We start from the raw sequence: 15,901 nt of genomic DNA on the forward strand, positions 1-15,901 counted from the left end.
CAGGGCACAGACTTCCCATAGACAGCTTGGTGAAGACAACACGAGCGCATTGATTTGGAGAAAGCGCCTTGTTTCTGAAGTGAATGAATTCATGAGTAGTGGACTGCCTCCCCCCGTCAGCGCACGACTTATATCTTCACTTAACCTGTCTATAACATAGGAAGCTGATTATTTCGAAAACAGACGAACAGTGGTTCTCAATATTGCCGTTTAGGTTGACGACTCAGCTTGCGGAAACAAGCTAACAATTCCAATATAGAGGCCCAAATGTCAAAAATATAGCCAGGACGAAAGTCCTCAGCAAGCATGGAGAAGCCGAGAAAATCCTCCTAATTGAAAAGCAAGGCCATGAAGAGATTGCGCATATTGCTCGCTTGGTAACAGGGACCTTATTCACTCCTGGTATTCTGTGAGCGGAGCCCATGGAGCTACACCCAATAGATGTATCAGTTTGGAGGTGTGAGATCAGTGGCCAGCCAAGGATGAGGATTATTTATGATCCTATTAAGATTTTCTATCGGCGCGGTTGCGTGCAGATATCATTTGACCTTCAGTAATTAGGATTTAGCTGGATAATTTGAGAAAAAACAACGCCCAAATGAAGAACTGCGTTATCAATGCAAATAATAATTGTTCCAAGGTTAGGGTTACCTTATTGTGGCGGACGTAAAGCTTGCGAAAACAGAATTTTCTGCCACCCCCTGAAAAATAGTAGCAAAACACCGCAGAAATAACCAAAATATCCACGTATCTCTAGAATCATTCAAATATCATTCAATTCATTTCTGTGAAATCATTTATAAAGTTTTCTAATATAATAAAAAAAATTCTCTGCTTGATCATTTATATCATCAATCTGCAGTACATTCATTCACAACACTTTTATTTAAAAAGATAAGTTGATCAGATTGATACTGAGTAATTTGAATACATCATTCAGTTCAAAGTTCTTCATCACATTAACTGACCACAGATTCAATCTATATTAAATAAAATTGATAGATTAATAGATTTTATAAATAATAATTGCAATAATTAATCATTTTTTTTTTTATATTAAATTCAGTTTCTTCAACAATCTAGATATCAATTGAGGATAGATATCAACATTAAATTCATTTTTCATAAAGTAAACAGTTTCATTGTGATATGCAGTTGAATATATTTTAAAAAAAATTCCTCAAATCTGACAAAATATTCAATGTGATTTTTAATTTTACACTTCATATTGAATGAGCAATTCTTGCAGTTTCAAAGCAGCAAATATTTTATTGAATTTGATATATAGTGATCAGATGACATTCAATGATTCACACAATCTGAGCAGACATATAATTATTATTTAAAAAATGTACAATTTCATTGATGATAAATTTGCTGAGTTGGGGGGGCATATTGACAGATTTGATGATAAAAGTGTGTATTTGATGATAAAGATGTGTATTTGAATGAATTGGATGATATTTGAATGATTTTAGAGATATGTGGATATTTTGGTTATTTTTGTGGTGTTTTGTTTTCAGGGGGTGGCAGAAAATTTTGTTTTCGCAAGCTTTACATCCGCCTTGACAATAGCGGACAACCTCGTTCATCAGCTTACTCTCACCCACGGCATCCATGAAGCACGTAACAGGCGAGTTAAGAAGAGGTGTTTCCAATAATAAATACTTACTATATCGGCAGGAAATTTGCACTCATACTCATTCCGCCTTTGAAGATTCTAAACTAAGATCAGTTGAAGTTGATATTCAGCATGATACTGACTTTTCATAGGCAGTTTGCCCTCAAAGTTCGACCAACTTTCCTTTTAATGCAACTCCATGTGGTTGTGTACGCAGAATCCATGGGCATTCACTTCACGAACTCAAAGCATTGAGCCACAAGCATATGTTATCCTGGACGACTAAGCTCGAGCTCCACCCACAAAGTAGAGTGCGTCAGAGCTCCGCTCGTCACAAAGACATTTCCCAATTATGTTTTGAAGCAACTTGAATGGTCCAGCCAGTTTCATTTAGTAACCCTCCGTCCACAATTTTTCTGACATTCACTGGACCGCCAACGGTCGAGTGACGTGGGACGTCGATATCCTACATATGAGACACTCGTATTCACGAGGTGCTGTTTGCTCAAAATGTGAAACATACGTAGGCACTGCGTTTGACATTGCCTAACCCCTCAAATAAACTTGTTGTTCGTGATACAAATAAGCGGTGAATTATCTCTTTTGCTATGTCGAGTTTTTGATCCATAATTCGAGGCTTCCAATATTTCCGCTGTCTATAATCGAAACTCACACATAAATACTCCCAATATGCATGTTGCTAAGCCTTTCGCCCTCCTCCTTGTCAATCTTGCTGTCGCAAGTATGCCGTTTTGTCTCCTTTAGAAAGCATTCTATAGTCTTGAGCTTTGAGCGTTCAAAGACCCTACAAGTTTCCCCATGTCCCTGTCATTAACAGCCGTATTTGTGGCATCCTTCCACTAACATAGGTTCTTCCGCTCTTTCAGATGCCACAGGATGTGGTGACGCTCAAGCCTGCATTGGGACAGAGACTTGCATCACCGTCACCCGGACAGCACCGACAAAGACAACCATAACCACTTGCGCTCCTACACCTACGTGTTTACGTATATACCGTTAGTATTCCAAAAATCGCTATTTTATTGATCATTTCCACACGTAGCGCATCATAAGAATGACCAGCTAACAAATCCTCTCAGAGGGTTGTACATCTGGAGGGGGTACCGAATTTTGTTGCTCTGGCTACTGCGCGGCTACCAAATGTAGGCCGACAGACCCGAAGTGGCCGAATTGCCAGGAGGACATGGGGTATTGCGAATGCGATTCGGAATGCTGCTACAACAACAAGTGTGTCGATAACTTCTGCCGCAAACCTTGATAATTCCTGTGCCTATCTGTCGCTTGGCAAATTGAATGAGACTGGATTGAAATAAATGGATTGGTTGCAAATTGCCTCCTTATTATTTTCCAATATAATTTGCGTGGAATGTTGAATCTTTTCTTCCATACTTCTGTCGTCGAGAGAAAATTGATACCGAACTTGCCACTCTTTTGACTGCGAGTATTGTTTTGGATTTCGATCATTAATCATACGAGTATGTACCTCCGAACTATGACTAAATAAAAAAATTTCTCTGGCAAAGAGAGAAATGGAGAATGCTTCTTTGAACAATGCTTCGCAAAATCAAAGTCACAATCCATCGCGTGTGATTCCCCGACAGGAGCAACGTAGGACAAAAACGCTATTCTGCGCAAAATTGTACTGTACATACGTACATTGCATTAAGGCTGTAGGGCTGTCGCCTGCTATCGTGTGCAATTGCTAGAATTGTTGGCCACTGTGAAAGATGAGAGAGAAGCACCTCTCTCTGTCATAGACGATAAGCTCCTGTCCCCGTTGTAAAGGTCACTAGGGTATACCGTAAGCAAGATCCCACTTGAGGAATTCGTTTTACTTTACCCAGATCTCATGCTCTCCTTCGTTGCCATCTATCATTCATGAGCGACAGGATAAAAGAGGGAAACAGAAGCCATTGCATTGAGGTCCCCAAGAAAAAACAGGGTTTGACATCCATGATCCGTATGCGCGCTTTCGACTTGAACAAGCTGTCATCGGACGCCTCAATGACCTCGTCTGTGATCTCACCGGCTCCACTTCTACCATACCAGGCTTTGGCACTGGGGATTAGTAACCTTGCATTGGCTGTTCTTGATTTAAGCAATCATCCATGTTGGTTGAAGGTACAGCGTAATAGTTTTCCTTAAAATCCATGTTCAATTCCTGAGTGATTTGCCTGGTCTATCGACGGTGTGGTCAGGAGGTGGAGCCACAGCTCGTATATTCGGCTTAGCTGTGGGAAGCTAGCCAAGAAAATAACTAGTTAGTGCAAGGCAGAGGACGAAATACAATGAAGATCTCGAGCTCGAGATACATACGAGGTTTATGCAGAATTCGGTTTAAGGCACCAAAACAACCACTGCTGAGGCCCAACCAGTTTTTTCAGCTATGGCCAGGGCAAGGCAACCCCCAGAGCTCAGTTCTCCAACCTCTGACCAAAAAAATGCCGTCAAACCCGAGCCACACTGCCTGGGAGATGATTGAAATCGATCTCCCACGCTTATCCCGCAAAATGGTCAAATCAAGTAATGTTGTCGTTTCGACATTTGCTGGTACCAGGTTTTGTCCAAATTACAGCATGCCAGTTCGTTTTTCGTCGATATATAAATCTAGCCATATCACGAGGACTATGAATCCAATATACCATATTTCTGGGTCTCATCCCCTCCAAGATTGTTCCTCGATTACTTCCTCCCTTATCGTTTAATTCCTTGTGTGTCTGCGGATATGCAGAAATTGTTGCAGCTGGCTGCTGCGCTTCTCCTCTCGGGTCTTCCAGAGGCCCTTTCCGGCCATAATCACCCTTCTTGCCGCTGCAAACCTGAAGAAAAATGTTGGCCCTCGCCTCATCGATGGAAAGCCTTGAACGAATCTGTTCACGGCAATCTTGTTGCTGTTAGACCTGTCGGTAATGTATGTCATGACCCGACTTATGATCCGGAGACATGTGCGAGAACACAAAACGTTACCCATAATTCCTTCTGGAGAGTGGAACAGCCAGGCGCAGTTCAATTCACCAACTGGGAAACCTGGCTCGCTCGCAAGGAGAGCTGCTACGTTGACACCCCGCGAGGTGACGCTTGCGACCAAGGTCGAGTATCGCTATATTCCGTTCTTGTCGAGTCGCCTTCGCAGATACAGAGCGCGGTCCGTTTCGCACGAAAACACAATCTTCGGTTGGCCATTAAGGCATCTGGTCATGACTTTCTCGGCAGATCGTCTGCGCCAGACTCGCTTCAAATCTCAACTTATCGAATGAAAGACATTATTTTCACCGACGACTTCGTGCCGAAGGGATGTAAAACGGGCGGGAAGGGATCTGCTGTTACCCTCGGAGCTGGAGTAGTGCTAAGCGACTTGTACAAGGCTTTATCCGAAAAAGGGGTTGTTGCTGTTGTAGGTCTAGCTCATACTGTGGCCGCACCAGGGGGTTACATCCAGGGTGGTGGCCACTCACCTCTCGGCCCGTGGAAAGGAATGGCATCAGATAATGCACTTGAATTCGAGGTTATAACTCCAAAGGTATGGTTCGTTGGTCATTCATACCCAACAAAGGAGATGCAGAACATTCTGCCGTGATATACCAATTTGCTGGAAATGCGGCTAACTAAGTATATAGGGAGATCTTATCACCGTCAACGAATTCCAAAACAGTGATCTATTCTGGGCCCTACGAGGTGGTGGAGGAGGGACATTCGGTGTTGTTGCTAGCGTCACAATTCGAACATGGCCCGACCCGCCAATGGTACTAGCGAGTGTCAATATTTCCACCTCGCTCGATAATAGCAAGGGCTACTGGGCTGCTGTAAAGGAATTGCATGCAGCTTTGCCGGAATTGAGTAAAAATGGAGCTTCAGGATACTACTTCATTGTCCCTCAGAGCCCTCCACTGCCCGACATCGGCTCCGTCTCTGCTGTCGTTATGGCTTTGATGTTTGTTGACCAAGACGATCAGGCCGCCGTTGAGCGCCTATTGCAGCCATTAGCCGCAGCCGTCAATAAACTCGACAATGTTACAATCTCCACCTCCACCATCGCCTCACCCAGGTCCAACGAAATGATTGTCAGCTTGCTTCAAGGAAATGCTGATGACACCGGCAACGCAGTCGCAATTGGATCCCGTCTAATATCTCGTGATTTTTTGGTTTCATCAGATGGACCCGCAAAGCTCTCTGATGCTCTCTCACGCCTTGATTCCCAGCGTGGGAGCGTTATCACAGGCCACCTCGTGGCCGGCGGACAAGTTGCCAAAAACGCTGGAAAGGTCAACAGCGCGCTGAACCCGGCATGGAGGAAGGCGCTGACGCATATTACTTTCGGTTACTCATGGCCTTCTAGTACCCCATTCCATGAGCAGCAGAAGATATATGAGAAGATTACGAAGGTTGAGGTTCCGATTCTCAGGTCGCTGGAACCTGGTCAGATGGGTTCCTACTTGAATGAAGCTGATTCCCATGAGTCGGACTTCCAGGAATCCTTTTGGGGTGAGAACTATGAGCCGTTGTATGCTGTTAAGCAGAAATGGGATCCGACTGGGCTTTTCATATCCCGTCGCGGTGTGGGAAGCGAGGACTGGGATGATGATGGGGCTGTGTCGTGTTAGCTAAAAATTTATATATATCTCCGTGAAGGTTGTGAAGATAGAACATATTTGCCATATCTTTTGGTTTTCAGGATTGCAGTTCGCGGGGTTCCTGTTACCCACCATCCTATTAGTCCATTACTATTCTGAATACTTCCGTAGGATACATTTATTATTTATCAACTTGTTTATAATCAAACAATAACTTGTTAGCACAGTTCCACCAGTAGACATACCCCTGAGAGCCCTAGCAGCATAATGTGGGCTGACGACACTAATATTAGTGGGCTGCTAACCAAAATACTGGGATCTTCGTGGCCTTTTCGCGTTTCAATTTACGCGGGCGATCGATTTGCCCAGGAATGAATTTTTGAAACTCAAAAAATTGGGAATATATACAGCTTGTTATGTATATATCTGTTGGAGGTCCTACACAAGCCCTACCCCACGTGACCCGATACATAACAACCAACCAAGGTTCAACCCTCTTACAATATCTCACTTCTATTATACAGAAAATTCCTTGTGTGTTGAGATATGAATGATATAAAGAGAGCTGCCTCAAGCTTAGTAATATATTAATCATCTAGTGAGTAGGTCACCAAATACGGGTCATACCTGCGAGCATTGACGCGGGCCATGTATTTATTCGGCTTCATTGAACACGGTTCGGGATGTTTATACAAGCCGGCGGGCATATCTAGTTTTTATCTACTGCATAGTTATTTATAAACTGATTTTAAATCAGCATTGCAGGACAATCTGCTGTGGTGTGGTGTATCACCCCACTTCTGCTTCAACTCGCCTCCAACTAACTATAATTGTCGAAAGGTGCGCTTCGAAAGATCAACTTGGACACCGATTTCCCCCAATTTGAACTACATCTTTTGATCGTAATATTATTTCCGTTTTCACTAAGTCTGGACATATCCAGTCCTATACCCTAACGGCCAAGACGATGGGAATCACGCATATTGTCTGTTTTCAATTTAAAGCCGATGCGACTCCGGAGGCTATTGATGAGGTATGGGTAGTAGAGTGATGCTTCTACTCCTAGAAGAAAGAGCCCAGAAAGAAACTCATCAATTTTGTTGAATAGACCTGCTTGAAAATGCTGGGATTGAAAGATTCCTGCATTCATCCTACTCACCAAAAACCCTACATCAAATCTGCAATGGGTGGCAAAGATATCTCACCCGAGGGGCTCCAGGTATGAAAGTCGACATTCTTGAAATGTGGTGGATCTTTTCGATCTATATAATTCATTCTTTGTATTCCCACCCCAGATTGCCGAAGTTGAAATTGACAGGACCTTGACTAGAACGGATTTACGCATGCATTCGTTACTGAGTTTGAGAATGCCGAAGACAGAGATTATTACACGCAAAAAGATCCCGTCCATCTGGCATTTGTCAGTAGCCTATCAGCGATCATCGAGAAGGTCCATGTCATGGATTTTGTCGACGGGGTCTTTTGATTGTGAAAGAAGTTATGCGGATACCGAGAAAGGCTAAAGCAAACTGAATGAACAATGTGTTGGAGTTCTGGCATTCATGTGGATAGATATGTAATTTTGGTACATAGCATTTTGAGGCTTTGCCCACTGGATGCCGTCTGGGAACTAGAAGACCTGGCAGTGCTTTTTGACCAAAATTTGAGTCGCTGTTAATTTGTGATCTAACCAATTGATTTCCTCCTTTAGAGAATAATCTCCATTCAAGTCAGTGCAACCCACGAGAGCCGTTTTAACTTCATTGCTGTGCAAAACCTAGCTCCTTGTTGTGGTCACACATGGTCACAGGTATATATGACTGCGCACAATGGGTTGGGTACACAGAAACCGACAGGGAAGATCGTGAAGTATTGCAAATATCACTCTTGCATTTCTTGCTCTAAAGGACTCCTTAAAAACACGATATCCATTCTTGCGACTGATAAACACTGTTTTTGGGAGAACAGAATGGCGACTTGAGAGATGAATGGTTTGGATAAGAGCCCGCCTTACGATGGAGACGCTATCCGCTTCAATGTCGGGACCAGCACAAGGCGGACAAGCGAAATTCTGCAAGCCGACCGAGAGCCATGCGCCAACATGGTGTAACTGTAGATCGGCAGGGCTGAAGTCACAAAAGGAGCAGTTCTTGAGGTGGTTGGTTGAATTAAACTCCTGGATATACTGCGTAAGTTAGTTTCACCCTCTGGGGAACGAGGTATTTCCTTTTTTGTTTCCCAGAACCGGCAGCGCTCGTTAGTTATATTTTCCAAGCCTCGAATTTGCTCTTAAGCTTTTCGTGCGTCGTTCGGATGGTAGTACAGCTGAAAATAACTTTTGAGATATAGGGAAATGCGCCGGGAGAGCGTTCGCTTCTTTGAATATTACCAGACTAATTTAGGGTCAAATTCCTTTCGTTTTGCCAATTTCATTTCATTTCTTCTCTTTTCCGCGACAAAGAAGGTGTATCTTGTCTGAGTTTTATCAGCCGGGTGGTATCTCACAATCATTCATGGCGAAACTTGAACTTGCATACAGATTGGAACCGGGAGGGGTGCAGCATCTAAAATAGAAACTGGGGATGAAGCCCCTTACTTGGATCCTAGCACAGCCTTGGCGTCAACCTTCTTTGGATGTTCTTCCACGCATTCCAAGTTGCGTTTCTCGTATACCAACTGTTCGGCCACGTCCGCTGGGCCAGGGTCCTGGCGGACTGCGTAAACAACGCCATTGTTGGCAGCCGACGTGTGGTATTTGCAGCTCAGCCTCTCACGACACATGGCTGCTCTGATCCAAACTTGCGTGTCCAGTTGACGGGCCACAGAAGCACAGCACAACTGACAGAATTAGACAATTAGGCTGCCTTCAATGCACCCCTGCAAGGAGCGAGCCGCCAGTTACGGCTCCCTCAGGGTTATCGGAACTTGCCGTTCAGCGATCCGACAAGCCAGAAGACGCTAAGAATGTTTCGTCATGATCACCTCCTATTCGGGAGGGACAGACAGCGGGAGCAAGAGGTATGGCTCAGGAATCCAGCTCCGTGGAACCTCCTTTTCCATAATTGGAAAACCGGATCGTAACGCAAACCAGCAGACCATATGGGGCTGAGGCGGTTCGAGATGGGAAGTTATTAAGTCCTGGAAATCGCATTTATGATGCCTTTCTTCCCTCAAACAAGATCCCAACCCATTCTCGCTTCCCAATGTTTTGTAGATTCGCAAGCATTGGGCTTTGTTACTTGTTTCTCAAGCATCGCTTTCCCTCGTGTGAAATTGGTGTGTTTTTGCCCCGCCTATTCGGGATGAGTACTGGGAAACATTCCGAGTCACCACCGCCCCAGGCCGTAACTGGCTTTCCACCCCAGTGTCATACCTGCCGAAAGCGAAGGGTTCGATGCGACTCATCACGCCCCACCTGCAATAAGTGCACTGCCAAGGGTGTTGAGTGCCTGGGATATAGCAAACAAAAGCCTCTGATCTGGCTCCAGGGGGGAGGAAACCAAAACCAATATCTGGCCGAGGGAAATAATTTGGAGCCGCCGAAGAGGAAGAAAGGAAGGCCGAAGATTATAATTGCAAAGGACGATGCGAAAGAATCAATAAAGTCCCCCGACCTGGAGAAAGATGACAGATCTGAGGTACTGGAGCTTGTGGAAACCGCTTGGGGTATGCAACAGCTCAAGACCAACCCGCATATTTAATCCTTGCCCTCAGCAGGCACACATAGTAGCTGGCGTTTCGATACTAATACTTGTTCGGATACTTAGACATTTCAAATTCACTAACCAATTTCGACCATCAGCGTGTTCCTGAAGCCTGGGACTTTAAATATCCGCTAAATATTAAAGTGGTTGTTAGTACCATATGGTACTGTAAGTGTCGCCCGATGAGCAGCCGATTGCCACTGCTAACTTTGGGTACAGTCAATAAATATATATACCCCGAGATTGATCCAATAGTTTACTACCAAGATCTCCCAACAATCGACCCCAAAAGCTGGCAAGATGACGTCTCCAATTTACTGTTTAGTATACTCGTCTCAGCCGTTGCAACTCACCAAGCTATAAAATCGCAGCAGGACGAACATATAACCCTTGGCCGCGAGATTTACCAGTATAAACAGCAGGCTTTTCGCAGATTAAATTGCGAACTCAGAAATCCTAAGACTCAGTTAGGGGATATAACGCTAATTTGTGTTTTGACATTACTGTTAGTGGAGGTAAATGGTACACTTCTTTCTAACCCACGTTACACTTTATACTTAAGCCATTCCTTGTTAACTTCTATCCTAGACCCAGCAATCAGCCTATGGTGAATGGTTCGCCCATTTTGAAGGTGCAACGACGATAATCGGATTGAAAGGGGGTTTAAAAGCCGTTCTTGAACGGTGTCCCATATTGAAAAGTGCTCTGACATGCTACTTAATGTATGTACTCTGGGGGACTCTTTAAACTCATTTTTGACCATGTCCAAAAGCTTTTTTTTTTTTCTTTTCTTTTCTTTTCTTTTCTTTTTTGTTTCATTTTGTTGTTTTCTTTCTAACCCATTTCTCCCAGAGCGGATGTCCTAGGTGGCACTACATCCCGGCAGGTATTATCCATGGACGACATTTCCAGACAGCTAGGATACGTGGGAGATCTATCTCACATTTTCCACAATGGATCGGAAACATTTGTCCCTTTCCCAAACCAACTTTTTGAGTGTGTGATTCAAATAAACTATTACCGAACGCTCTCCATGGACGCTATTGGCACAAACGGGATGCAAATGGATTTCGGAAACGACGTACAATCGCTGCTTCAGAGGATTCTTTCATTTTCTGCGGCCGGGTGGGCGGACAGCATGACTAAATACTATTCTGCGACATCAGTCGTTCCCCACGGAGACGCCGCGGGCGAATTCATACAGCCAGATCGAAGCCACTGGCTCCAAATAGCCGCTATTTATCAATCTGCAGTCCTTCTATACTGCATAAGGTCTCTTGCTCTGAACTTTGAAGGCCTCATTCTCGCCTCGTGCGCTTCAGATGCAACTCCAGATATGATATCCTATGTCACTGTTCAAGATATTCAGATTGTAGCACGACAAACGCTGTCGGACAACTTGGGCAAAATATTTACCCCAGAATCTGATCTACGCCGTCAATCTTTGGCGCGAGTGGTTACCTGGCCGCTGTTCGTAGTTGGGATTGAAGCAGGTGACGACTTTGAGGACGCATTGACCTTACGGGAGTTTGTGACTAGCTCATTCATGAGATTGAGTAGAGCTTTGGGGACCCTGAATTACCGGGATGCAAAGGCTTTCTTGGTGAGCGAATATAATCGTCGGGACAACATCAGGCATGCTGGGAACTCCGACTATCAATGCTGGTGGAAGGATGTTTTTGAGCATCTGCCAGATAGATGCGCTTTTTTCATGTAGATGGAAGGATTGTAATTTTCATGGACATAACACTTTCTTTAGATTCTGCCATTTATTTTACAAGGACTGTACAGATTGCTTCTCAGTTATAAAAATATAGAATCTCTGCTTCTAATTACTCTATTTCACGCTACCACTACGCACAAAAAGGGAAAACATAGCATTTCAGCATTTACCACCAGCGATAACTCCCGTTGCGGATCGTATTGGTAGCGCAATGAACCTCGCCGCCCCAAGTGTGATGCGAATTCCAATTATCCACAAAATTGACTTTGAAACCCAACCTACCATAAACCTCCGAGACCGCATCTGCCATGATATCCCTGCCATCAACAACTGGGCCCCACGGATTAGGCGCCAAGTATTGTGTACTAAGAATTAGGCCGTTGATCGAAGCAGGATACAGCGATCCTGCCAACTCGGAGTTATTATTCCTCTCAGGCCTGATCCCGCCATTTGGTAGGAAAGTGAGGCCAGTGCGGAAAACGGCAGGTACACCGTGTATGTCTGCATTTTTGATGCCAGTTTCACGTTTTAGAAGGTTGACGGTGCCTCTGATACTCCTGGCAAAGTTGGCGTTCGCTTCTATGATTTGGCTTTGTGAAAGGAGGTCATCGATCGTGTAGCTTGGTACCCCATGAAGGCCCCAGAGAATCCCAAACAGATCAGAAGGGTTTCCCTCTGTATCATTTTGGCGAGAAAAGGCCCGGATATTGCCATAACCGGTTGACTGAGTCTTTCGTAATATAGCCAGGCCTGCCTGCCTGTGGATCAGGGACGAGCATGGCCCATCCGAGAGAATTATTGGCAGGAAGAAATTGGAGCATCTCGTCGACATGTCCGACCGCAAGCCAGTTGGTATCAAACAGCAGAGGATCTTGAATTTCTTGTGCCAGCATGTATTTCAAGATATATGGCTTTTGGGCCCCATGTGTGCCTAGAACAATGCGCCCAGCTGGGTAATTTTTGCCGTTGAAATTGTGGGGTGGGATAGTCTCCAAATTGCCCATGGAGTTGATCTCATCACGCGACCCCGCACGGTCTTGGACTGCCCCTGTACCGGAGCCACGTAGGTATTCAAATACTTGACGCCCAGCAACGCGGTCGCCTTGAGCGGAACGTATCATGACTTGCAAGGTCACTGGTCCGGATGGACCAGGCATGCTCGTATAACCTGGTTCAAAAAAGTCCTGAGCCCAAAGGTCATCAGACGCATTGAATTCGAAGAGTGGGTAATTGACGTCCATTTCGGCAAGAGACGCTTCTAGAGTAGACACAAATTTGCTTTGGAAAAAGTTAGAGGTATCATTTCCGGCAGTGGTAAAAATTTGCTGAACCGATTGAGAATGATGGTAAGTTAAAATTGGTGCAACCCGCAGCTTCACACTGTCGGCTGATATCTTTCCTCGATCGTGAACTGTAAAGCGAACATTAATTCTTCCACCCCATCCACCTGGCCTCCTGGTATCCCTAGCATCGATGCCTAGGTTTAAACCAAGTTGCAGCTGGTTCTGAGTAAACTTGTAATCGTTTTGTGTGATGAACCATTCCGACCCCTCGCGACGGAATATACGAACATTTTTGCGTGCTGTTGCGTCTCCAACTGACACAGTCCCATAAGCACCTGGAGTTAATCTGGGAATAGGCACCGTTCGAAGATGTGCCATTATCGATCGGACCGTTGGATGTCATCCGTAGCATCGTTACAAGCAGCGAGCTTCTCGTTGGACGGAGGGCTGCCTCGCAGTGCCAGTTTAGAACACCGCCGGCCAACGTCACCGATGTTAGCAAGAAATATTGCCCGGCATGGTTTGAGGAGCTCAGCTTATGAGCTATGTCCGTGTTTCCATCAAGATCAACTCTACCATCACGGTTACTATCGGCTCGAATATCGGCTCGAATATCGGTTCGAAAACAGAGACCGGTGTAGAAAAACAAAGCTGCTATCTGTTAGCAAACCGTGAGTAACCAACTTATATCATTGTCTTCCATTTTCGTACTTACCAAACATTTGGTGCAAGCTCAGCAACCAATGCATTGTAGATTAATCAAGTCCCCGGCTTTTTAAATCAGAAAGTATTGAAAACGGGAGGTGAGGGCAACGGAAAGAAAACGATATGAATGCCCCCATTTCAATCTCCACATTCATTGAAAATGGTCATCCCTTTTATATCCTGTTAACTCTTGCTATCCACGACAGTATATCAGGGCTGAGTGGACAATGCTTGGTGCCGCTAACCAAAATTGGGTAATATGCAGCAACTCAGATGAAGCTCCAAATTTGGTTGGACGTCAGAGTCTCAAGACAAATCGCACATCACATTCAACAAATGCCCAAAATCGGCTTATACTAGAAATATTTCCGCAAATTTGCTTGTGTGGGCGAGTGTGTGTGCGAATGCCCATCAATCTGATGTGGACTAAAAGCTGAGGATTCTCGGAAATGGTTTCCTTTACTGGGTAAATTTCTCGTAAATAAAGGTACACACTTGGATAACACTTCTGCTAAGCATAGAATGGGCCTGGTACAGCTCCGATCACTGCTGAACGGTAAACTGAAAATGGGAGCCTCCAGATCAAAAAGGCAATATAAGGGCAAAATGGCGAGAGTGACTGGGCGAATGCCATATATTAGCACTTTCACTTTTGGGTTAACCCCAATGAGCCCTTTGTCATCAAATATTTGATGGATCCCAACCGCAGTTTGGCAATGGGGTTTTGGAATGCGATTGGAAACTTTTGGGCTAAGGCCACATCTATGCCACTCAATGTTGGCCGACAGTGAAGGAACTAATAGTTTAGCCTTGTCCCCCAGTGCTTGGAAATGGGGTTTGCTACCGAAATAAACCCGAGAAAGAGTTCTGTGGAGTTAGATATATTGTTGATCTGTTTTCATTATTCCTTTCACATACTAGATTCAACCTCACGCCGCATGGAATAAATTTTTGTCGGTGCCGTTCGAGCTCCGTATGGTGGCTTTCGGCGCAACGCTGTAAATTAACGGACCTTGAGTAAATATACCAGTGCTCTTTGTGGCCCAACCACGTTTTGGATTATAGAAATCACGATTTCTCCAATCGCTGCAGCTCAAAAACTGCCTTAGCAATAACCTGAGCTAATTCATCTCCTTTACTCCAGATCTCATCATGGCCATGTTTCAGGTCATCAAGAAGGAGTAAATTTCTAGGAAGTCCTCTGGTACCCGCTGCTCTCCATTTACCTATTACTTTGGCCATGGTTCTTAGCTGTCCCACGTCAACTAATTCATCGGCTTCAGAATGAGCTAACACAGCCAACCTGCCGTTTACCCACCAGTTTTCTATACTTGTTTGTCCTTCCACTCTGGCGGGTGAAACTCCATCCCATAGTTTTTCATCAGAACCGAAGGCAGCTTTGATGAATTCTTGGTAAATGGCGATATCTTCAAAAGTATCACGGAGTGAACGCAGATCGTAGATTCCCGCAACACCCACTATTGCGATTGGCAGCTCTATATTCAGCTCAGAGGCCTCGCTGCGTTTAGATTCTGTATTTAACACACTTCCCATCACGGTTTGAAAGGCAAGAGTAGCGCCACAGCTGTGTCCAACTAGAATATACCTTTCTCCAAACCCGAATTTGTTCTGTAAATACGCGATTGCATTTCGTACATCATTGAGGTGGTCGGGATGGATTGCGCATCGCAAATCTGTCGGCTCAATGGTGGTGGGGTCTTGGGGGAAATTGGGGTTGGCGGACAAACGATAATCGATTGAAGCAAAAGCAGCGACCCTTTGTAGAGTCTGGGAATCGCAGTCGGATGCAAGAGCATCAAGCGTGGGCTCAAAAGAAATGGATGTAATAGCCGGGTCACGCCACGCGCCGCCATGGATATAGCTTTTTCATAGATAGAATAAGCAAAGAGAATCGGACGAACTTGGATGATGGTGTTTGGGAATAGGGAGTAGTGAGTATACATTATCCAGACACTTGACGAGGGGTCCGGTTGTGGAAGAGAGCGAGGATAATACACAGAGATTTCCTGGAGGATATTTTTCTGCCCGTATCGATGGGTTTCCCGATGGAATTCAGAGCCCTGACATGATGTCATTTTGAAATTAGACACCTTCAATAGAATAACTTAGTGTTTTCTGAGACTTTATGTGGTTGATACCAGTGATTGAAAGTTGATTCTTCCAACTCAAATCTCAAATCGCAACTTTACAAGCCGCACCTCACACTAGACCTAATCGGGCTCAGCCTCTTTGACGACCAAAAAACCCACACA

The 15,901-nt window shown here is 44.8% G+C and overlaps 7 protein-coding genes across 7 annotated transcripts; 5 read left to right on the top strand and 2 right to left on the bottom strand.

Moving 5' to 3' along the window:
• Positions 1 to 2,311: 2,311 nt before the first annotated feature.
• Positions 2,312 to 2,900, top strand: HCAG_03346 (predicted protein; the record flags this gene model as incomplete). Its single annotated transcript, XM_001541199.1, has 3 exons — positions 2,312 to 2,363; positions 2,509 to 2,628; positions 2,722 to 2,900. 3 exons carry the CDS (start codon positions 2,312 to 2,314, stop codon positions 2,898 to 2,900), a joined length of 351 nt encoding a protein of 116 aa, XP_001541249.1.
• A 1,183-nt stretch (positions 2,901 to 4,083) lies between these two features.
• On the top strand, positions 4,084 to 6,243 carry HCAG_03347 (predicted protein; the record flags this gene model as incomplete). The annotated part of the gene is made up of 3 exons (XM_001541200.1): positions 4,084 to 4,224; positions 4,386 to 5,162; positions 5,260 to 6,243. The coding sequence occupies 3 exons, from the start codon at positions 4,084 to 4,086 to the stop codon at positions 6,241 to 6,243; spliced, it is 1,902 nt and encodes a 633-aa protein (XP_001541250.1).
• A 1,153-nt stretch (positions 6,244 to 7,396) lies between these two features.
• HCAG_03348 (conserved hypothetical protein) lies at positions 7,397 to 7,699 on the top strand (the record flags this gene model as incomplete). The annotated part of the gene is made up of 2 exons (XM_001541201.1): positions 7,397 to 7,432; positions 7,544 to 7,699. 2 exons carry the CDS (start codon positions 7,397 to 7,399, stop codon positions 7,697 to 7,699), a joined length of 192 nt encoding a protein of 63 aa, XP_001541251.1.
• A 550-nt stretch (positions 7,700 to 8,249) lies between these two features.
• HCAG_03349 (predicted protein) lies at positions 8,250 to 11,634 on the top strand (the record flags this gene model as incomplete). Its single annotated transcript, XM_001541202.1, has 8 exons — positions 8,250 to 8,402; positions 8,821 to 8,964; positions 9,073 to 9,231; positions 9,639 to 9,879; positions 9,981 to 10,085; positions 10,137 to 10,432; positions 10,506 to 10,639; positions 10,770 to 11,634. The coding sequence occupies 8 exons, from the start codon at positions 8,250 to 8,252 to the stop codon at positions 11,632 to 11,634; spliced, it is 2,097 nt and encodes a 698-aa protein (XP_001541252.1).
• Positions 11,635 to 12,320: 686 nt separating this feature from the next.
• HCAG_03350 (predicted protein) lies at positions 12,321 to 12,881 on the bottom strand (the record flags this gene model as incomplete). The annotated part of the gene is made up of 1 exon (XM_001541203.1): positions 12,321 to 12,881. The coding sequence occupies one exon, from the start codon at positions 12,879 to 12,881 to the stop codon at positions 12,321 to 12,323; it is 561 nt and encodes a 186-aa protein (XP_001541253.1).
• A 580-nt stretch (positions 12,882 to 13,461) lies between these two features.
• Positions 13,462 to 13,988, top strand: HCAG_03351 (predicted protein; the record flags this gene model as incomplete). The annotated part of the gene is made up of 2 exons (XM_001541204.1): positions 13,462 to 13,594; positions 13,894 to 13,988. 2 exons carry the CDS (start codon positions 13,462 to 13,464, stop codon positions 13,986 to 13,988), a joined length of 228 nt encoding a protein of 75 aa, XP_001541254.1.
• A 708-nt stretch (positions 13,989 to 14,696) lies between these two features.
• HCAG_03352 (predicted protein) lies at positions 14,697 to 15,724 on the bottom strand (the record flags this gene model as incomplete). Its single annotated transcript, XM_001541205.1, has 2 exons — positions 14,697 to 15,510; positions 15,591 to 15,724. 2 exons carry the CDS (start codon positions 15,722 to 15,724, stop codon positions 14,697 to 14,699), a joined length of 948 nt encoding a protein of 315 aa, XP_001541255.1.
• Positions 15,725 to 15,901: the final 177 nt, after the last annotated feature.

This window comes from Histoplasma capsulatum, genomic scaffold (assembly GCF_000149585.1).
Source record: "Histoplasma capsulatum NAm1 scaffold_3 genomic scaffold, whole genome shotgun sequence".
NCBI classification, from domain to species: domain Eukaryota; kingdom Fungi; phylum Ascomycota; class Eurotiomycetes; order Onygenales; family Ajellomycetaceae; genus Histoplasma; species Histoplasma mississippiense.